The sequence below is a fragment of the Ovis aries genome, chromosome 11 (assembly GCF_016772045.2).
Source record: "Ovis aries strain OAR_USU_Benz2616 breed Rambouillet chromosome 11, ARS-UI_Ramb_v3.0, whole genome shotgun sequence".
In the NCBI taxonomy this organism is placed as follows: domain Eukaryota; kingdom Metazoa; phylum Chordata; class Mammalia; order Artiodactyla; family Bovidae; genus Ovis; species Ovis aries.
This window is the reverse complement of record NC_056064.1, coordinates 24,133,609-24,155,332: the sequence shown is the minus strand read 5'-3', so window position 1 is coordinate 24,155,332 and position 21,724 is coordinate 24,133,609. Positions and strand designations below refer to the sequence as shown.

At 53.0% G+C, this 21,724-nt stretch overlaps 1 protein-coding gene across 3 annotated transcripts in view; it reads left to right on the top strand.

Moving 5' to 3' along the window:
• The first annotated feature begins 4,010 nt into the window (after positions 1 to 4,010).
• The window catches only part of TRPV3 (transient receptor potential cation channel subfamily V member 3), a 34,027-nt gene continuing 16,313 nt past the window's right edge, over positions 4,011 to 21,724 (top strand). For 2 of the 3 annotated variants that reach the window (XM_042255524.1, XM_042255523.1), the window contains exons 1-8: positions 4,011 to 4,149; positions 7,472 to 7,592; positions 12,293 to 12,397; positions 12,523 to 12,609; positions 13,382 to 13,536; positions 14,288 to 14,464; positions 17,430 to 17,570; positions 19,863 to 20,143. In XM_042255524.1, the coding sequence (XP_042111458.1) occupies positions 4,131 to 4,149; positions 7,472 to 7,592; positions 12,293 to 12,397; positions 12,523 to 12,609; positions 13,382 to 13,536; positions 14,288 to 14,464; positions 17,430 to 17,570; positions 19,863 to 20,143 (1,086 nt within the window). In that variant the 5' untranslated portion in view covers positions 4,011 to 4,130. Of the gene's footprint in view, positions 4,150 to 7,440; positions 7,593 to 12,292; positions 12,398 to 12,522; positions 12,610 to 13,381; positions 13,537 to 14,287; positions 14,465 to 17,429; positions 17,571 to 19,862; positions 20,144 to 21,724 lie in introns of all 3 variants that reach the window. The other variant, XM_027975121.2, reaches the window with a different exon arrangement.

Genomic DNA, 21,724 nt, shown 5'->3' with positions numbered 1-21,724 from the left:
GCCCAGCAGAGGAGCCTGGATCTGGTTGATGAAGGGGCTGGATGTGAAGTGAGCCTTGGCCAGACCACAGCAAACGAGCTCAGTGGGGGAATACTGCTGACTAGAACTCGTGGAATATTTATATAAAGTGCTTTATGCTCATTATCCTTTAAGCCTCCTAACAGCCCATGAAGATTTATTATTACCTCCATTTTATGGATGAGAAAACTGAGGCTGGGACTGTTAGTAAGGTTACATAGCCAGTAAACAGCAATGCCTGGGTCTGACCCCAGGCAAATTGGACTCCAAAGCTCGAACTTGACTGTGATGCTAGGCTGAGTGGCAGAGAACCAGCTGGGGCATGCCAGCCTATCCCCGGGTAAGAAGGGAGACGTGCGGCCTTCTGCTTCCTGGTTCGGTTTGGGAATCCTTGCTTTACTTGTAGGCCTTCCTCAGAAAACATGTAGATGTCAGATATTTTTAAATTTCTGCAAATTGGATCAACTTTCAGACTTAGTTCTAGAGGGATATTGTGGGTGTTCTTTTATAAAATGAATGATTACAACCTTTTGTGTGAACCTGCATTGTTTAAAGGAGGACACACCTGCAACCAGCCTGATCTTTTTGTGTCTGTTTCTCTCTCTTGATCTCTCTCTATTCCCATGTCCCCTGCTCTCCACCACTCGGAGGTAGCATGAGTCACCACCACCCAGAATCCCCCATGGGCAGGCTGCTCAGCTCTGCTAGCCCAGGGACAGTTGTGGCCGCCAGGACACAGACAGACCCTCCACTGACCTTCAGGTGGGTCGACTCAGGCCTGAGGCTGCTGATGCAGGTCTGCTTGGCTCCTGGTCCCCCGCTCCCTCCTCACTGCACCCAATGGGGCATTTCCCAGAACAGGCTAAGAAGTCTGTTCCTTCCTGGCTGTACCCACCCCACAGAGATCCTCTTCTCCCTTCTCCTTCCTGGAGAAGGGGATACTTGCGAGCCCACAACCTGGGCCTGATGTCTGCAGGGCTTGGAAGATGTGGGGAAGAGAACTGCTCAAGGGGTCAGGGCTGACTCAGTGCCCTGGGGCCACTCAGCGGCGGAAGCCAGACTTGGCAGAGCATCTCTGATGCCCCGCTGAGTTTAGACGTTCCCCAAGGTTGTGACCACTCCTTCAACGTGCCTGAGTCTCTTGCTTCCAAGTCTCTGTTCCATGACTCTATCCGTTTAGACTGTCCTTCAGAAACCATTAGTTGTCGTTTCGGTACCATGGTCCTTTACGTCTCAGCACAGAAAAGAATTCGGCTAGAGGCAAAGTGATAGATAAGAAGTGATTAATTCTGAGGTTTATAGACTGGTGGGCGAGAGATGCCATGCCCCGAGAACTTAGTGGGCTACAGTTTTATAATCAAAAGGAAAAGTAGGGAGGAGGAGAAGAACTTCTTTGTCTTTCTTGAGTAGACATCATGCTTGCATCATCAGCTCCTCCTCCAGGTTGAGCAGGGGAATTTTCTTGTTCCTACATGGTCAAGCTAGGCCCACAGATTATTGTTTTTAATGTGTACAGAGAGCATATCCTAGGAATCACGAGCTTACTGAGCACACTGGGCAGGATGTGGGGCTCATGCCACCATTATTTAATTGTTTGCGGGCATGTCTCACGCTTCTGTTGCATGGTTTTGTTGCTAAGCAAGCCCGCTTTGTTTTGTGGTTAAGCAAACCTTTCTTGAGTAATCATTCATTTGTAGGGGTCTCCCATATTTTTTCTACCTACAGTCCCCTAGTGGGATTAACTATTTAATCACCTGTGTGTGCTCAGTTGCGGTTGTGTCCAATTCTTTGTAAACCCATGGACTGTAGCCCACCAGGCTCCTTTGTCCACGGAATTTTCCAGGCAAGAATACTGGAGGGGATTGCCATGTCCTCCAGGGGATCTTCCCAACCCAGGGATCGAACCCACATCTGTTGAGTCTCCTGCATTGGCAGGCAGATTCTTTACCACTGTGCCACCAGGGAAGTGATTTAATCACCTACTTTGTCCTTTTACTCTGTCCCTATCACTCCCTTCTTCCAAGTCCAACCCCAAAATTCTTCACTGAATCTGTCCCCCAGCCTCCATTAGAGGCGCTTCCTCCTCCTGGGTAGCCCGAGTCCTCTTTGTCCTCTAACTTGTTTGGTAGGGTTAGATTTTCTACCCGAGCCTGGCTCCCTTGTGGCTCACAGCTCCTTGAGGGTGGAGACCACTTTCCCCATTTCTGAACCCTACACTGAGCCCTGGCTTCCTGCTTGGCCTTCCAGTGTGGGCTCCCATGGTGTATTGGATTAAATGGGATTGAATGCAGACCAGCCCCTATTCCACACAACAGCAGAGGGGCTCCCTTTCTCCATGCTGGGCATACTGCTTGCCTTTGGGATGGAGACAGGGGCCATTTTAGCCAGTCTGGCCTTTGAGAAAATGTGCTAACACACATGGCAAAATGCAAATCCTCAAGTTGGGCAACAGCTTCACCCTTAGGGCTCAGAGGCAGTCAGGGAGGAGCAAGCTGGAAGGGGTGGGGGCTGAGTCAGGAGGGGCAATTACTGGAGTAATAGAGGACAGACTATGTTTGATCTAAGCTGGGGCTTTAATGGAGTTTCAGGGAGTGATGAAGCTGGGATGTGTGCTTGGGCTGTGTGCGCGCGTGTGTGTGTGCGCATGGGCTCAGTCGTGTCTGACTCCTTGTAACCCCTTGGACTGTAGCTCACCAGGTCCTCTGTCCTTGGAATTTTCTAGGCAAGAATACTGGAGTCAGTTGCCATTTCCTACTCCGGGGGAATTTCCTGACCCAGGAAGCAAACCCGTGTCTTTTGTGTGTCCTGAATTAGCAGGCAGGTTCTTTACCACTGGGTCACCTGGGAAGCTTTGGGGCCCCCTTGACTTAAACTGCAGAAGCGGCCCCCTCTTCACCCACATCTGAAGCTTGTCAGCCATGGATCCAGCTTTTCTGCCCCTCACTGGCCACAGGTCCTGCTGTCCCATAGTCAGAAGCTTGACCTGCCTCGGCCCAGGCCTGGCAGGTTGTGTTGATGAGAGATGGAGGGCCTTGTCCCCACAGCACCCGAGGAAGTCCCTGCCACATGGGTCACCAGCGCTGTCCCTGTCAGCAGAGACTTCCTGCTCCATCCCAGTCCTGTCTTGCCTGCGGGAACAGGTGTGTAATTCCTGAGTGATGCAGAGACTGTCAGGCCTGCCCCAGCCCTGCTCCACCCTCCTCACAGCTGTGGCCTGGGCAGGGAGGGAGGGCTCAGAATCTCCCCTGATGCTCCAGCCTTGGAAGCAGGTGGCCTGGCAGCTGAATGCAGGATTCATTGTTTATAGAGTTCTGTTCATAGCTGTCATTGTTTACAGAGTTCTTTCTGTGCTCTGGTCCTTGTTCTAGCCCTTTCTATGTATCGTTACATGTAAGCCCTGTGGTACCTCTGCAAGGTGAGTTTACTATGCGCATTTCACAATGAAGAGATGGAGTTTCATGAGAAATGACTTGCCCAAGGTCATACAGTCTAGGGGTGAAGCTGTCTGATACCGAGGTCTGTGGTGCATAATTTCCATAGGGAAGCATTGAATGGAGACTTCCTCTCTCTCCAAGGGGACTTGATCCCAGGTTCTGAAGGATGGAAACCAAGCCTTGGAGGTGGTCACTGTGGGGTCAATGGGCCAACCCTTGGTGGTGGCCTTGCCTCCCAGGGTTGGCCCTGAGCACTCAGTTCATTTGGCCTTCCTACCAGCAGGATCTCTGACTTCTCACAGCATCCTTGGGAAGTACATGTGATGAGGGTCGTGATGTGAGGCATCAAATACCAGAGGAGAGTTGGACCAGGCCCTTAGTCTGGGTACCTGCCATCTCCCTGTCTTCTCCTGGGCTGGGGTGAGGCTGCCCTGTGGGCGTGGGGGTGATTCAGGCAGAGCACGTGGGCGGTGGGCAGGCGCTGTAGATGTGGCTGGTGGGCGTGGCCTGCTTGGCACCAAGGGCAGGTGACCCAGCCAGTTCTGCCTCTGACACTTCATTCCAGCCATCCCTCTGACTACGATGAGAGCCTCTCGCCACCTCGGCTGTAGGCCCTGGGCCCCGGACATGCGGTGATCTGAGAACAAGGCAGCCACTGCCATACCTGGACTTCACCAGATGAGTCTTTGCCGCACAGGTATTGAGTGCTCTCCAAGGTCCCAGGGGGCCCAGAGTGAGGACCTCAGGGGTCCCTCTGGGCCATGCCTGCCCTTTGCTGATTGGCCTCAGCTGGGACTGGGAGAAAGCTTGGGCCTCTAGCAGGGGAGGCAAAGTTGGACGTGAGCTCTTGGCCACTGGGAGTGTGGGAGAGCACAGGCTCTGATGGAAGTGGGCACCTTCCACTGAGGTTTGGGGGTCTCAGGGAGGGCGGACACTCATAGCTGCCCAGGGCAGAGGTGAAGGAGGCTCCTGACACCTCTAGCAGGCCCTGGGGATGTGAACTCCAGGGCAGCAGTGTGATGGGAGCTCAGGATGGGATGAGAAGGCCCCAGAGCCTGAGAGGGATGGGGCCCAGGTGTCTCATAGGGGCTGAGCCAGCAAGCCCGGGATGGGGGTGGGCCCTGTGGCCCCGGGCCTGCACCATCTCCCAGGAAAGGCCATTCTAGTCAGTGCTGGGGCTTGGGAGGCACTTCCCAGGTGAAGAAGCCCAATCCCTGAGAGAGGGAGGGCCAGGCCCGCGAGAGTCCAGCAGGTGAGAACACAGGTTTATGAGGTGACTCAGGCAGCTAATTATAGCTGCTGCAGTCTCCCCAGCCACAGTTCTCCTTACCCTCTCCTGCTTGGGCAGGGACTGCCCTACACTCACTGGCCAGGGCAGAGGAGATGGAGCAGCCAGAGGTCATAGGTGAAAGACATAGGAGACCCTTTAGCCCATTTCTCAGAAGGGAAAACTGAGTCTCACGGAGGGATAAGAGACTTGCCCTCCATTCCTCTCTTCCAGTGTTGGCCCAGCCCAGCCTTTAGCCCCATCTGTCCACAGGTCGCTTTGGGCTGATGGAGGTGGTATGACGGTGGATATGGCCAGGGACCTGGTGCTGATGGGTCTTTCTTAGTGGAATGCCTGAGGCCCTCCCTCGGAGCTCCCTGCCTCAAGGTGCCTGCATTCCAGGGCTGATGCCCCCTGCCCCCACCCCCTTCTCCTCCCCTCTTTCAGGGCTGCTCATGTTTAGTGGGGGGAAGGCGGGGTGGTAATGAGGCTCTCTCATTTCTAGACCTCACCACAGTCTGAACCAGGTTATGCTGTGATGCACAGTACTTTCAGATAATAACTAGAATTATGACTGAACGCTTTACCAGCACACAGCAGAATTCCATATAATCTCTAGAATATCTGCATCAGCAGTAACCTGGTTGCTTTAAACGTGCCTTCTTAAGTCTTTCTGTCATTTTAGATACCTATGGTTTCACTCTGATGCCTCTGCAAAAATGCCTCCCCTTCAAGAAGATTTATAAGAGAGATTTTCAGAGCAGTGCAAATAATTCTAATGGGAAAACTGATGGCTTCATAAAGCTGTTAACAGAAAGGATGAGTTATAGGGGACTGAGTGAACTCCTAGATGTGGTTATAATCTTTTGGTTTCTATCTTAAAAAATACTGGTTTAGATCTGTTTTCCAGGGTAAGGAAAATCTTCCCCTTAAACTGATTAATCGCTGTTTTAATTTGTTTTCAGATTTGTCTGTGCCTTGTGCCTCCCTGCTGCTCTATGTCTTTGTCAGTGTCACTCGATCTATTGCTTATATCTTGTCTAATTTATAAAACTGTGGTCTCTTATAACACCCAGTCTGTAACCAGGCCTCCAACAAAATGTATATGGCTAAAAATACAACATAAAATCATTGCAGTAGTGTAATTCTATGTATCAGGCTTCCTTGGTGGCTCAGACGGTAAAGAATCTGCCTACAATGCAGGAAACCTGGGTTCCATCCCTGGGTTGGGAAGATTCCCTGGAGAAGGCAACAGCAACCCATTCCAATATTCTTGCCTGGAGAATTCCATGAGCAGAGGAGCCTGGTGGGCTATAGTTCATGGGGTTGCAAAGAGTCGGACATGACTGAGTGACATACACACAGTCTGAACACACTACAATCCAGACACCTCCTCCAGAGAGCTCTCCTGTGTGGGTCAGGATGACCCATGGCGCCCCTCCACCCAACTGGGCTCTTCTTATAGAAATCACCCCCTCTGGCCTCTCTGTGTCTCCGAGGGTGGCTCAAGCTAACTGCAGAATCACCTCCTATCCACACAACCCTTTTCCCTGTCCGTCTCTTCCTCTACGGCCAGCCCACCACCCTCAGCCGGCTGGCCCCGGCGGCAGCCTCCTCCTGGCCTCTGGTCTCCTCTCTCTCCCTCGTGCTGTCTCCTATAAGACCCAGATCCCTCTCACGTCCCCCCTGCCCTCAGGTTCAGCCAACTCCTGCTGCTGTTCCAGGCCCGACATGCTCTCAAGCCTCTTACTGCCCAGGGGTCCAGTCACACCAGCTCCTTGTTCCTTGCTGAACTTTCTTGACCCTTGGTCTTTGCTCAGGCTATCCCCTCTGCCCGGACAGGCCTCCCCTTCCACACAGAAACCTCTAAGTTCCTTTCGGTTTCCTTGGAAGACATATCAGTTCCTCTTTCCAGTACTCCCTCCAGCCCAACACAGGGTCCAGCCCATAAGAGCATCAGTGAGACAAGTCTGTGCTGAGCTGGGTGAGGCTCAGCTGGTTCCTCCAACGGACAGATAGCCACCAGGCTGGTTACACTCAGCTTTGGGGAGGGAAGAAAGATGATCTGTGTGTTAGCACAAGAGAGCACAAAGGGTGTGAGAAATTAAAAAACCAGAGAGATCTGGGCTGTGTTACTAGGAGCATAGTGTCTAGAACAAAGGAGGTGACAGTCCTGCTCTGTCAAGGAGCATTCTGAACACAGATCCTGAGACATTTAAAAAGCAGAGTTAATTCTCAGGAATCTACCTGGAGATGGGTGGGGCTGGGGCAGATGATTAGAGAGAGGTCAAGGGCATGGTGGTCTCTACCTGGAAGCTCTGATGGGCTCTCCTCGGACCCCCAGGAGCAGGGGTGCTGAAGCAGGGAGCAAGAGAAACTGCAGGGACCGTCTATGCACAATTGTGTGAGTCACTCAGTCGTGTCCGACTTTTTGTGACTCCATGGACTGTAGCCCGCCAGGCTCCTCCATCTACAGGATTTCCCAGGCAAGAATACTGGAGTGGGTTGCTATGCCTTTCTCCAGGGCACCTTCCTGACCCAGGGATCGAACCCAGGTCTCCTGCACTCCAGGCAGACTCTTTACCATCTGAGCCAACAGGGATGTCAACTCTATGCAGGGTTGGCATCCTGGAAAGACAGAATGAGCGTCCCATCCCAGGGGGTGTAAGCAGGGGCCACATGGTCTGAAAACCCCCCTGAAGCTCCTCCCTGTCCCCTCAGCCTGAGCATCTGCACTGCAATTGTGTTCCAGCCATGAACGCCCACCCCAAGGAGATGGTGCCCCTCACGGGCAGAAGAGCCACCATCCCCTTTGTGAACCCTGCCATCCTGCAGGAGAAGAGGCCATCAGAGGTCACCCCCACCAAAAAGAGGTAGGGCCAGTAGGTTTGGGCCTGGGTGCTGTGGTGAGAGGCATGGGAGGGGCCTGGTACCCACTTTCAGGGAGCACTTGCTGGGGGTGGACCTGAGACTCCATTCTCATCTCATCTGGGTGGCCTGGTGCCCAGCCAGGTATAAGTAGGGATGTATGTGTGTGTAGCGGGGAGCCCTGCATACTCTAGGGCTGAGCTGGAGAGGTCAGTACGACTGGAGGGACTGGGGCACCGAGGCAGAAACATTCAGAAAGGTTTCTGGGGAGGCGGGGAGTTGCTGGAAGTCATCTTGAGACAAGGAGCTGAAAAGTGGGTGAAATTCCAGGTTGGCAGGGGCCCCCTCCTTAGTACATTTTCCGTGTCCACTGGGGGGCTTTCATAGCCACTGGGTGCCCAGCCAGGTAATTCAAGCTCTTCAATTCCACCTGTGTAAGGGGGACACCAGTCCATAGAGTGATGGTTCATTCCACAGAACTTGTTGGCCCTGATGGTGTTTTATTGCCTTGAACTTTGTCTTCCTTGTTATTGCCATTGCCACTCCCCAGGGCCCCTGGGAATGGGGCAGGGCCGGGACAGTTATGACCACTTCCCAGGTGAGGACACGGGGGAGGTGGGAGCAGAGAAAGTACTTCTCTGGGGTCACAGCTGGCCCCTGAACTGACCCCATTGCAGTCCCCCCAACCCCCTCAGCTGATTTGGTGCTCTTCAGCCTGAGTAGTGGCTCCAATAAAGAATCTGCTTGCAATGGGGGAGACCTGGGTTTGATCCTGGGATCAGGAAGATCCCCTGGAGGAGGGCATGGCAACCCACTCCAATATTCTTGCCTGGAGAATGCCATGGGCAGAGGAGCCTGGTGGGCCACAGTCCATGGGGTTGCAGAGTCAGACACGACTGAGTGACTGACACTCTCACTTTCAACCTGAGCGCCCTCCCTCACCCCAGCTGTGCTTCCCTTGGACCCGAGTGGGCCCTGGTCTGGCTTGGCCCATTTGCCCCACCTCCTTTACCCTGTCCCAGGCCTGTCTTAGGCCGAGGTGAGCTTGGTGCTTTCCCTTCTGTTGGTTGAGTGATAATTGCTGAGGTCTTTCGAGCACCAGGCCCAGGGCTGGGCCCAGGCTGGGGAGACTGGGGCATGAGAGAAAGAACACCCACCTCTGCTCACAGTTTGGATGGTGAGGGGGGCCCCAGCGAGAATGCGGGGAGTGGCCTGGAGAGAGGGTGGGCTGGGCCTGAGGAGGGGCTGGTTGTTCTGATTCTGTGGGTACTTTGTAGCAGAGCTGGTGTTACCGTGGATGATGGCGGGTAGACAGGAAGGGAAAGAGCATCCCTTTCCCTTGGGGAGGGGCAAGGGCAAGGGCAGGGCTTGGGGCAGGAACCAGTGAGGAGTCCCATGTGGCTAAAGTGCTGGGTAGGTGGGGGAGATGAGCCCTTCTGAGGCTGGGTCTTGGCTGTCAGCTTAGATTGGATACCTTGGGGGCAGTGGGGAGCTATGGAGGCCTTTTGTGTGAGAGGGAGGGCATGGCGAGGTTTGCATTGTGGAAATGATACTCTTGGAGAAGGAAATGGCAACCCACTCCAGTATTCTTGCCTAGAAAATCCTGTGGACGGAGGAGCCTGGTGGGCTGCTGTCCATGGGGTTGCACAGAGTCGGACACAACTGAAGCAACTTGGCATGCATGCGTGTATTGGAGAAGGAAATGTCAACCCACTTCAGTATTCTTGCCTGGAGAGTCCCAGGGACAGAGGAGCCTGGTGGGCTGCCGTCTACGGGGTCGCACAGAGTTGGACATGACTGAAACGACTTAGCAGCAGCAGCAGTGATACTCTGGGTGATCTTCATGGATGATGAATCAAAGGGGAGTCTGTTGTGATTGTTGCCCAGGTGATAGGTGGTTAGCCTGGTGGTGAGGCATGGAGAAGCAGGCAGGGATCAAAGAGGTATTAGCATCATGGAGTCTGAAGTATCAGCTATGGGAGGGGAGGGAGAAGGAGGACTGAGAGACATTTTCAATTCTGATGGGGGGACCCGGATGGATGACAGGGCTGTCTCTGACATCAGTACTTCAGAGGAGCAGGAGCAAGGTCAGGAGGAAAGAACCAAGTTCAGGTGTGAAATGCTGGCTGAGAGGTACTAGTGGCACACTCGGTGGAAGCTCCAGTCTGGAGCATTAGAGAGAAGACTGGGTGGACGTGGAGATCAGACAGGTGTCAGAGGCCTGTCGGGGAAGCCTGTTTCTGGAGAGGCTTGCCTGAGTAGGAGCAGAGATACCTGGGTGTTTTTTTTTCCCCTCACGGCAAGTGGGATCTTAGTACCCCAATCAGGGATCAAACCCCCATTCTCTGCATTAAGCACAGTCTGAATTCCTGGTCTGCCAGGCAAGTCCTAGAGCAGCGAAATCTTTGCCTTAAGCTTCCTGCCTCCCGTCCCCCTTCCCTCCCCTCTCACTTTCCCAGGGGAGGTTTGGACCTCAGAGAAGGACTGAGGACAGCGTTCTAGGAAGATCCCAGGTTCTTCGTGTAGTCCGGCTGCCCTTCTGGGCCCAGCCTGGTTCATGAACTTAGTTCCAGGCTCAGGTCTGCCCATGACCCCTGCCCAGTCAAGGGCTTGGTGTGAGGTGTGACCTTGGTCTTCCGAATAGGTGATCCCTTCTCCTTCCCAAGGCTTTTTGAGGGCCCTCACGTGCCTACTTCTCTCCAGACCCCAAAGATTTAGGCATCTCCCTCAGAACTGAGTATAGGACTCAGGTTTACAAAGAAAAAAAATTAAATATTATATATAAGTAAAGATGGCAGCTCTGACTGCTAAGGAAATCTGTATTAACGGTGAAATTGGAGGCACCCAAAACTCCAGATCTGAGGGAAATTTTTGGACCTGGAGCTTTTCCTGAAGCATCATGCCCCTCTCTGTGAGAAGCTGCTGGGGTTCCTGTCCCCTGGGCCTTGCCTTGCCCAGGGACATAGGCACAGGCCAAAGGCTATAGAGGCGCTGGCCCTGAAGCTCAGAGCCCTTGGGCTGTCCATGGGACAAAGTAAGAGAGAGTCCTCCCCAGCCCGGGAGTTGCCTAGGGATCGTTCTCTGCCTTCAAAGGAATAGAAATGCAGGAGAAAAGACGCAGGGCTGTCTGCCTACTTGTGTTAACAACATGTGGGTGGTGGCTCCTTTTGGGCTGGGTCAAAGATAGGAGTAAACAAAGGGCAGCTGCTGCGGGTCAGGAGCCAGGACGTCACCTGGCCAAGATCTTGACGTCTGCTCACGCTGGCGGATGAGATATGGCACGTACAGCGGCAAGCAGGGCAGGTGTGGGACAGGCCGTCCCAGGGGTTAGCTCCTGACCCACAACTGGGTCCTTTGTAGCTCAGCTCTCACTACCCTCCTTCCCAGACACTGAAGACCTCCTTTCTCAGTCACAGCCTTCATCTTCCTGTTGAGGGAAGCAACCTCCCACAGTTTACAGTTCAAGGTTGATGTTGGTCTGTTTCCTTATTGGTCTCTCCATCTGTCCACCTGTTTATCCAGCCAAGTATTCATTCCTCATCCATCCATCCATCCATTCGTCCTTCCCACTATCCATCATCTACCTACCTATTCAGCCATCCACTCATCTGGGCAACCAGTCATTCTTTTATCAACTCATTTATCTTTCACCTATCCATCCTTACACTCATCCATTATTAGGTCTTCTGAGTATCACGATCAGGGTTGGGTTCTAGAGACTTAGGATGCTGCAATTGTAGTTCCCGCCACTGAAGAACTTACAGCCGAAAGACAGTGTGTTGTTGTCTAGAGCAAGGAAAGCAATGGCTTCACTGAGCTATAACCTGGTCTCTTCCTACCAACCTACTGGAACAGGAGCTTTGCCAGGGGAGGCATTTTTGTCTACTTGTTCACCACAGTGTTCCCAGCTCCTAAAATAGTGCTTGGCAGATTGTACGTGTAAATGTCTGCTAGTAAATGCACTACTGAGCCCAGACAGGTAGGGTGGAATAGAGGAAGAGCAGGGGCTGGACCCACTGGGGAAAGAGCTGCCGGTGTGAGAGTCGTCCGGCTCTGCCTGGAGACAGTCAGCACATCTCAGCCGGGATGTTTTGGGGCTGAGCTGCTATCAGATGTGTCTGTAGTCGCTGGGTCCGAGCTGCCATAGTGGCATGGGGACAACTTTGGGGTGACAGTTTGGGGGACTGCAGGGGTGCAGAGGAAGGTGACTGATTGCATAGGGTGGTCTCTGAAGCCCATTTCAGCTGGACGGTCTGAAATAAGGAGACAGCTCAGGAGCAGCGCTGCTCCTAAGTCCAGGCCTTAGGGAGCATCTAGCCCAGTCTCTCTAGGTGAGGACACTTGACCCAGAGAAAGTGAGTGGGGCCACACAACAGGAGAGGCAGAGGCAGCCTAGAACCCTGGCCTTAGGCTCTCAACCAGGGGTTTGCCCCTCTCTTTTGGAAGAATGATTTGATTCTAAGTCAAGTCAGAAGGTTCCTTTTGATGGGCAGGAGACGGGAAGGGGGGCCAATGTATCAGTGAGCCCTGCCCTCACCTCGCTTATGCCTCATTTCTGGACTAGCTCTGAGCCTTCCAGGCTTGTCTGGGCCTGACCGGGAGTGACCACTCAGTGAGGTGGGCACCCTTGGCAGCAGGGCTGTAGGACACACAGGTGAACAAGCCCTGCCCCAGCTCTAATGGGCTTGTTTGGGTGTCCTGCCAGTGCACACTTCTTCCTGGAGATAGAAGGGTTCGAGCCCAACCCCACGGTTGCCAAGACCTCTCCCCCCATCTTCTCTAAGCCCATGGACTCCAACATCCGGCAATGGTGAGTACTCCAGCCCTTGGCTCCAGCGGGTAGGCAGGGACTTGCCCTGGGCCACACGGCCAGGCCTGGCTGTGGCATGCTGCCATTGTCCATTTAAAAACCTGTCCCTCCCCACTCCCCTCCAGCGTCTCTGGGAACTGTGATGACATGGATTCCCCACAATCTCCTCAGGATGACGTGACAGAGACCCCGTCCAATCCCAACAGTCCCAGGTGAGCCGGGCCCTCCCTCTCCTCCCACTGTGCCCCCAGGCAGCGCTAGAGGGGCAGGCACCAGGACCCTGCAGAAGAGAGAAAGAGGCTGCCACTGCTGAGTGCTGCAACATACGTCTGGGCCCATGGCAGAGGCATGTAGGTCATTTTTGGGGGGAAGGGAGGGATATTACATTTTATAAAAGTAATATCCATTCATCATAAAATACCGGAATAACAACAAGCAACAGAATGAGGAGTTAGTGCAATGCCATATACTTAAACTAAAAATCCATGCATGCAACCATCGAACATTAATGCGTGTTTTACAAGAACACACACACAGAGGACTACGCAGCAATGTGTTACTACAGCTGCCTATTTCGAGTGTGGGGGTGGGGAGAGAGATATTTGAATATATTAAAAATACTCAAACAACACAAAATATGAAGGTGCAATTTGTCTTCCTGTGATCTCGTGCTTTTGTGGGCTTCACAATGAACAGTTAGGTACGTATCTTTCCTGATCGTTACAATGTGGAACCAGAGATACAGTTTGCTAAAACGTGATTGCCTTTGGATTAGAAGGGGAGCAGCGCACGAATCCCCCCCACCCCTTCCACCAGCACTAAGGGAGGGGAGGTCAGGCATTGTGATGGGCATGTGCAGATGTAAATACTGGTGCAGCGCCCTGTGGGCAGAGCCTGTGGGCACAGTGGCTCTGTTGGAGGAAGGTGAGGCCCTGGGGAGGGGCGGTGCACATGTTGTGAGCTGGAAACACTTTCTGGCCTCAGTGCAAACCTGGCCAAGGAAGAGCAAAGGCGCAAAAAGAAGCGGCTGAAGAAACGCATCTTTACGGCAGTGTCGGAGGGCTGCGTGGAGGAGCTGCTGGAGCTGCTGGGGGAGCTGCAGGAGCTTTGCAAGCGGCGCCACAGCCTGGATGTGCCTGGTCAGTGCCTGCCCCTGCCGTCCACCTCCCTCCGTCTCCCCACCCCTCGCCCTGCCCTCCAGCCTTAAATGCTGGGCTGGCGACTTCGAACCTGATTCGGAGGGCAATGGGGAACCATGGAAGGGCTTAGATAGGTGGTGGTCGTGGTCTGGCCACTCGGCAGAGGATGGGGATAAATCTGGAGAAGACCGTTGTTCAGGCAGAGCTGGGACCCCAGCAGCGGGCCTGGGAAATGGAGAACAACTCTTCATGGACTCAAAGACGTGAGGAGTGAATGCAGGGTGGTGCCACTTGGACTTAGGAGACTTGGTGGCTGGTGGGGCCTGAGCTGTCTTGGGGACCAGGGAAGTAGAGAGTTAAAGGGAGGCGGCTAGCTCTATGTGTAAGCAACCAGGGTGAGGGTGGTGGGCTTGAGATTTCTGAGATGGACAGTGGGAAGTCAGGCAGTGGGTGGGACTGCCCCCTACCAGGGAGATGATGCAGAAGGCCAAGGGCAAAAGGTCTCTGATAAGACTTAGGTAACTCACCCAGGAGGAGGAGGGGCCAGCCAGGGGGCTGGAGAAGGAAGAACTGGACAGGAAAGAGGGAGGAGAGGAGCTTGGGGCAGGGAGCTCAGCAGAGGGCCTGGGCAGGGTCTTGCGGTCTGGGGCTGCAGCCCCCACAATCCAGTCTCCCCTCCTCCGGGCTGGGAGGGCCAAGGGCAGCCGGGACCCCACTGTACTGCGGCTCCATCCTGCCCTCCTGCCTGCAGACTTCCTTATGCACAAGCTGACAGCCTTGGACACGGGGAAGACCTGCCTGATGAAGGCCTTGTTAAACATCAACCCCAGCACCAAGGAGATCGTGCGGATCCTTCTTGCCTTTGCTGAGGAAAATGACATCCTAGACAGGTTCATCAATGCCGAGTACACGGAGGAGGCCTATGAAGGTACTTGCCTGTGGGGCAGAGGGGTGGGGGGGAATGAAGTCACACACAAGCACTGTTGTCTCTGAAGCCCAAAGCACTTAACATGGTGCCCAGCACCTTCCTTCATTCTGCAAACAATCTGGACCACTGACCATGTGCCAGGCAGTGCTTTTGGCCCCAGAGCACAGGACTGAACAAGACCAGATGAAGCTTCTTGGCTCTAAATAAGGTAATTTAAAAACCGACGGAAATCGCTATGAAAAGGAAAGTTTTAAAAAAAACAAAAACAGAAAAGATAATGTCATCAAAAGTGGTTGGTCAGGGGCAGCTTTAGTGTGGGTGGTCAGAGAGCACCTGAAGCCAGCATGATAAGGCTCCAGGACAAAGCAAGGGCGGAAGCCCAAGATAGGACTGAACTTGATGCAGCTGAGTGATGGCAAGAAGGCTGGAGATGAGGCTAGGGAACTGGGCAGGGCTAACACATGGCAACTGGTAGTATTGTCACCATCATAATTTTTTCAAAAAAACATGCCATAGGCGCCATGTCTAAAATATAAGACACTCCATTTTAAAAAGTATTTATTTTTATTGTTCCTGGTCTTAGTTGCAGCACATGGGAAATTTAGTTGTGGCATGTGAGATCTTCAGTTGTGGTCTATGTGGGATCTAGTTCCCTCACCAAGGATTGAACCCAGGCCCCCCTGCACAGGGAGCAAAAAATCTTAGCCACTGGACTACTAGGGAAGTCAAATTGTCATTATCATTATTACAGCCCCATGTGGGTCTTGGTTTTATGGCTTCTCTCTGAGGTGGGCTGGAGAGGGGGCAATGAGACCAAACTTGAGATGTTTCCTGCTCAGGAAATCCATTGTGAATTATCAGCAAGGTGTGTCTTTGATTTTTTGGAGTCAATAAACATCCTGTTAGGATCTTATGATATGCTTGTGACACAAATGACTGGCCTAAGAATAACTTGACGTCATTTTGCTGATATGTCATGGGTGCTAAACATGTCAGCTTTTTGCAGGTGGGGATCTGGCTTGGGAATTTAACTTTTCTCATGGGATAAAGTAATTTTATTTATGTGTATCTATTTATGTATATATATATTATTACTATTATTGGTTTTTGCCAGTCTGGTGGGTGAAAAGTGTTAAATCATTAAGTTCAAAATTTCCCCTTCCTGCTTACCACTGATTCCAAATATCTTTCATTTTCTGTATTGGCTGTGTGTGTTTTCTTCCCTGCGAGGTACTTGTTAATAATCTTTTCTCCATTTTCTTTTAGGCTGCTTGTTTTTTTATTGATTTGTAGCAGCTCTTAATCCATTATGGACTCTTAAAAACACATTGCCTCTTTTATACATCTCAAATATTTCCTCCAGTCTATCACTTGTTTCACTTTCTATAAGATGTCTTTTGAAACACAGAAATGTGTTTAATTTTTCTGCAAGCAAATATATCAGTTTTTTTCTTTATGGTTTCTGCATTTTGGATTTTGCTTAAGAAGGTTTTCCCTGTAAAAAGTCGCAATATTGTAAAGTAATTATCCTCCAATTAAAATAAATAAATTAATTAAAAGTTTAGTTTACAAACAATTTACCAGTTTTAAAAACTCTTAGTGTTTTTAATCCACCAGGCTTAATTTTTATGTATGGCATGATTACAGCTCTTTGGAAAATGCTATTTCTGGTAGAAAGTTCTGAGACCTCCCTGCCCCCCAGGCTTCCAGTCCCCTCTGTCTGGAGGTTCTGTGCTGCTGCTGCTGCTAAGTCGCTTCAGTCATATCCAACTCTGTGCGACCCCAAAGATGGCAGCCCAACAGGCTCCCCCATCCCTGGGATTCTCCAGGCAAGAACACTGGAGTGGGTTGCCATTGCCTTCTCCAATGTATGAAGGTGAAAAGTGAAAGTGAAGCCACTCAGTCGTGTCCGACTCTTAGCGACCCCATGGACTGCAGCCCACCAGGCTCCTTGCCCACGGGATTTTCCAGGCAAGAGGACTGGAGTGGGGTGGAGGTTCCCTAGGCTCCACCAACAGGGTCAATGTCCCCCTGCCCCCTCCCTGCCTCTTCTCCCCTGTTCTCTCTCTTAGTCATCAGGGCACTGTGCACCCAGCACCCAGGCTAGATGCCTGGATCTGGCCTGAGGCACGCCTCCTCCAAACCCCACAGACCATCCTGAGGACTCTTCCTCCTAAGGATCTTTGGCGCACTGGATGGACAGCTCTTCACATGTCTGGGCTCCTTTTAACGCATCTTCCAATTTTGCAGCCAGAGTGATCTGAAACACATATGTACAAAACCCCAGACTTCGGTCATGTCACTTCCCTGCTTCAGTGCCTTTATGCCTTCCTGTAGCCTTTAAGATAAAGTTCTAACTTCTTTTTTTAAAAAAATATGTAATATTTACTTATTTGACTGTCCCAGGTCTTAGTTGTAGCATTTGGGATCTAGTCCCCTGACCAGGGGTTAAACCCAGGCCCCCTGCACTGATAGCATGGAGTCAGCCACCAGACCACTGGTTAAGTCCCTGAAGTTCTAACCTCTTATCCTGAGTTAGGAGGCTTTGAGTTGGCCCCACCCAGCCTGGCTACACTTTCGTGTTCCCAGATGAGAGGCCACTTCTGGGAAGCACCCCAGTCCTCCAGGTTGTGTTAAGAGCACCTCTGGGTACCACAGCCCCCATCGTAGCACTAAATTTTCAGGGAGACTGTGAGCTTCCAGAGGACAAGAATTAAAGCTATAGCCCTGTGCTGTTGTGTCCCCAGTGGAGCACAGAGCAGATGCTCCAAGGATAATCCTTGCTTCCAGGCAAGAGTGAATGAAGCAAAGAATGAAGCTGGGACTCTTGGTAGCTGGGCGACGCCGACCAGACAGGCAGCTAGTATTTCTCCATGGTCCATGGAGGGTACAGAGGCTAGAGAGGGGAACGCCACCCCGGGTCCCAGCCGCTGAGCGCCCCTCACCCACCCGGTCCGGTCCACAGGGCAGACGGCGCTCAACATCGCCATCGAGCGGCGGCAAGGAGATATCACCGCGGTGCTCATCGCGGCTGGGGCGGACGTCAACGCCCACGCCAAGGGGGTCTTCTTCAACCCCAAGTACCAGCACGAAGGCTTCTACTTCGGTGGGTGCGCCCCCGCCCAGGTTGGGGTCCGGGGTCCGGGGTCCGGGGTCCGGGGTCCGGGAGGGGGCGGAGGGCGGGGCTCGGCTCCTCCCCTGAGAAAGGCGCTAGCAGACTGAGGGCTGGAGACCCCACTGCCAGCCTCTGCCTGCTGGGTTTTGTGGGAGAACCCTGGAGGACAGAGCTGTGACCAGGGAGGCGGCAGGGGCTGATATATCCAAATGGGACCACCAGGCTGGACCAGGGAGGAAGCAGCGGGGTCGTGGGGAAGATGGGGGAGCCTGATTTCCAGAAGTGTCCCCTGGGGGTTCTTAGAGGGGACATAGGCCCCCGAGCAGCCCTCTGCAGGGAACCAGGACCGGGAGGGAGGGCAAGGAGAGAAGCCAGTTTAAACCCTAGTTGATGGGAGAGGAGACAGGTTCTGCGAAGGGAAATGGAATGTCCCAGTGTAGCAAGGAGCTAATGTAGGCGTTCAGGCTACCAGGTCTGGCCTCTGTTCCCTGTGTCTAGTGCCTCTCAGGACTGCAACAGGGAGGAAAAAGTGAGAAGATGAAAATTCCCTGGCTGACACTCTAGGGAGTCCAAAAACAATTGGGGTTAGGCTGTGTTGTGTTAAGCCGTTCAGTTGTGTTCAACCCTCTGCGACCCATGGACTGTAGCCCGCCAGGCTCCTCTGTCCATGGAATTCTTTAGGCAAAAATACTGGAGTGAGTAGCCATTCCCTTCTCCAAGGGATCTTCCCAGCCCAGGGATGGAACCTGGGTCTCTGGCATTGCAGGCAGATTCTCTACCATCTGGGCCATCAAGGAAGCCTTATCCCATATGAAAAATAAAAAATTTAATATATGTAATTTAGATACAATGAAGTTACTCATTTTAATGTAGAGTCCTGTTCATTTCCACAAACGCATACAGTTGTGTAACCACCGCTGTGATCAGGACAGGGAACAAAGAGTTTCATCCCACCAAAAAATTTCCAAGCACAACTTTGTAGTTAACTCCTCTTCCTAGAAGGCCCTGATTGATCGCCATGGATCTGGTTTTCTCTTCTGGGTGTTTTTTGTTATTATTACTGTTTTTAACCTGCAGGACTAGTTAGCCTACAGGACTAGATGGGTCTGGGCAGCCTCTGGTCAGACCTGGCTAGGAAACCTTTGTCAGGTGGGATGAGGAGAGGAGACAGGATGGAGACTGGCAGGGAAACAGCATGAGACCCCATGTCCAGCCCTGATTCTGTCCCCCGCTTTGCTGTGTCACCATCTGTGAGTCACTTGCCTTCTCTTTTCTCAATAAACATTTGTCATTTACTACCAGGCATTGTTCTAGGTATTTGAAATATATCTGTGAACAGAACCAAGATCTCTACCCTCATGGAACTTCCATTCTAGATGGAAGAGAGACCATCAATAATAAACATGATAACTAAGAATATTATGTAGTAGGTTAGAAAATAGTAAGTGCTGTTGAAAAAAAAAGTAAAGCAAGGGGAGGGCTTCCCAGGTGGCTCAGTGGTAAAGAATCCACCTGCCAACGCAGGAGATGCAGGTTCAATCCCTGGAGAAGATCCCCTGGAGGAGGACATGGCAACCCACTCCAGTATTCTTGCCTGGAGAATCCTATGGACAGAGGAACCTGGCGGGCTACAGTCCATGCAGTCTAGAAGAGTTGGACACGACTGAGCACAGCATAGCAAAGCAAAGCAAGGGAAGGCGATCAGGAGTTCCGGGGCAGGAAGGCAGTGGGTTTCAATTTTAAACAGGGCAGTTAGGGTGATTCGTTGAACAGGTGCTGTTTGAGCAAAGACTTAGAGGTAGTGAGGGAGGAAGTGATTCAGCAGAAGGAACAGCACACCTGGCAGAGGGAACAGAATGTGCAAAGGCCCTGAGGTAGAAAAACACCTGTGTGTGCTGGGGAGCGGGGTGGGGAAAGGAAGAGGCCTTTGTGGCTGGAGGGGAGTGAGTAGGGAGGGAGTGGAGGAGATGATGTCAGAAGAGCCTTGTAAGCTGTTGTTGGAACCTGAGCTTTTGTTGTGGGTGAGGTGAGCCTTTTGTGTTAACAGGAGCAGTCTGGCTGCTGTGCTGAGGATAGGGTTGGAGGGCCAGGGTGGTAGCAGGGAGACCCATTCGGAGGTTGAAGCAATGATCCAATGTTAGTCTCCCACTCCCACTGAGATGGTCAGGAGAAGCCCCAGTCCTAGACCTTGGTGATCAAAAGTCTGGATCTTAGATCTTGACTAGGATCCAAGTCAAGCTCTGGCCTGGGAGAGAACCGAGCCCCTGTGCCCCCCTCCCCTAGGTGAGACACCCCTGGCCCTGGCAGCCTGTACCAACCAGCCCGAGATTGTGCAGATGCTGATGGAGAACGAGCAGACGGACATCACCTCGCAGGACTCGCGGGGAAACAACATCCTCCACGCCCTGGTGACCGTGGCCGAGGACTTCAAGACGCAGAACGACTTCGTCAAGCGCATGTATGACATGATCCTGCTGAGGAGCGGCACCTGGGAGCTGGAGACCACGCGCAACAACGACGGCCTCACGCCCCTGCAGCTGGCCGCCAAGATGGGCAAGGCCGAGGTGGGCGAGGTGGGGGCAGGCGGGAGGGCTCCAGGTGCGCCCCCATGGGGGCTCTTCTGAGTGGCTAAGCACACAGAGCCTTGGCCAGGCAGCTCGTGGGCCCACCCTCAGGACTTCAGGCCCTGACACTCTGGGTTTCTGTCTCCCCGTCGCCTGGGCCAGGGTGGAGGAGCCTCAGGGCTGCGGTGATGTGAGCTCTGTGGCTGAGGATTCCTGGGTGGCGAGGCACTCACGCGGAGGCTGAGTGTCTGACCCTCGGAGCCTTCAGCCTTTTGTGAGGACAGGAGGCCCAGAATGTCTGCTCTGGATACAGAGCCAATGCGCTGCTGCCCCCGGACTCTCGGGAGACCCCAGCCTGTCTGTCAGGTTGAAACATGGAGCTAAGTCCCCAGCGGAGGACGCAGTGGCTGGTGGCCGTTTGCGCCCTTGAGATGAGGACCAAGGAACTCAGATTAACTGGGAGCCTTGGTGAAGACTCAGCTGGGGAGGGCTTTCGTCTCTCCAAGTAGCTGGAGCCGTGGCTTGGTCTGATTTCAAGGGTAGGACTCAGGTTGGGGCTGGGGTCACAGCAGAGCCTCTTCTGCCTTCGCATCTTGAGCCCTGGGAGGGGTCAAGGCTCTGGGGAGGCTGCAAGGGGGTGCTGCATGGGGGTGGGGGTGCGGTGGGGGAGAGGCTGTTGAGCAGCCCTGGTGGCAGAGCTGTACCAGCCTCAGGGCTGCTGCTGAGGGAGGCGCTGCCCCGAGGGCCTTGGGTTCCGTCCCAGTGCTCAGGGCTGGTGCCCACAAGGGACCTTTTCATTCTCTGCGGGAGGAGAGGGGAGGAAGAACAGCTTGGATAAAGGAGCAATTGTGTGTATGCCTGCCTCCCCGGTCTCCTGCCCACCCCAAGAACACAGTTTTCCTGGGGGCTTTGAGGAGGGTCAGATTGTGGTTGCCAAGTTGGAACTTTCTCCAAGGACCACTGTGGCATATGAAGTCCCTGGGGAGCCCAAGATGAAGCTTCCTGCATGCAGCCTGGCTTCATGACCCCCTGGTTCCCTGAAGGAAAATATGCCCTCCCTGTACCCCAAACACTCCTGTCAGTCTTGGGGGGGTCCCCCGCACCCTTCCCACTCCCCTTCTCTCCTTCACTTACTGTTCTTTGGATGTCTTTCTGGATGCTGCTCAAGTTGGTCACTGCTGGGAATAGAGATGCTTAGGACATGCTTAGGACACAGTCCCTGTCCTTGGATTCTTCTAGGCTGGGGTGCAGGAAGGGGAGACGTGCCCTATCCCCAGAAGCTCCCTGCCTTGTCTGTAGTGACTAGGCTCTCGTGTGAGATGATGTGGGAATCCCATTGGGTCACGTGAGATCAAGGCCCTGACATTGTATTCCCCATCAGGACTCTCTTCCTGGGCCTTGGGTTGGTGCCCCAGGAAGTCCTGCCACATCTTGTGGTCCCCAGGGCTTGCTTTGGGGAACTAGTAAACTCTCCATCTCCCTTGCAGTTTGGGGCCACCCAGGAAGCTTTACAACATGCAGATGACTGGGTGTCCCCATCCTCAGAGATCTGGATTGAATTAGTCAGTGGTGTGGGAATTT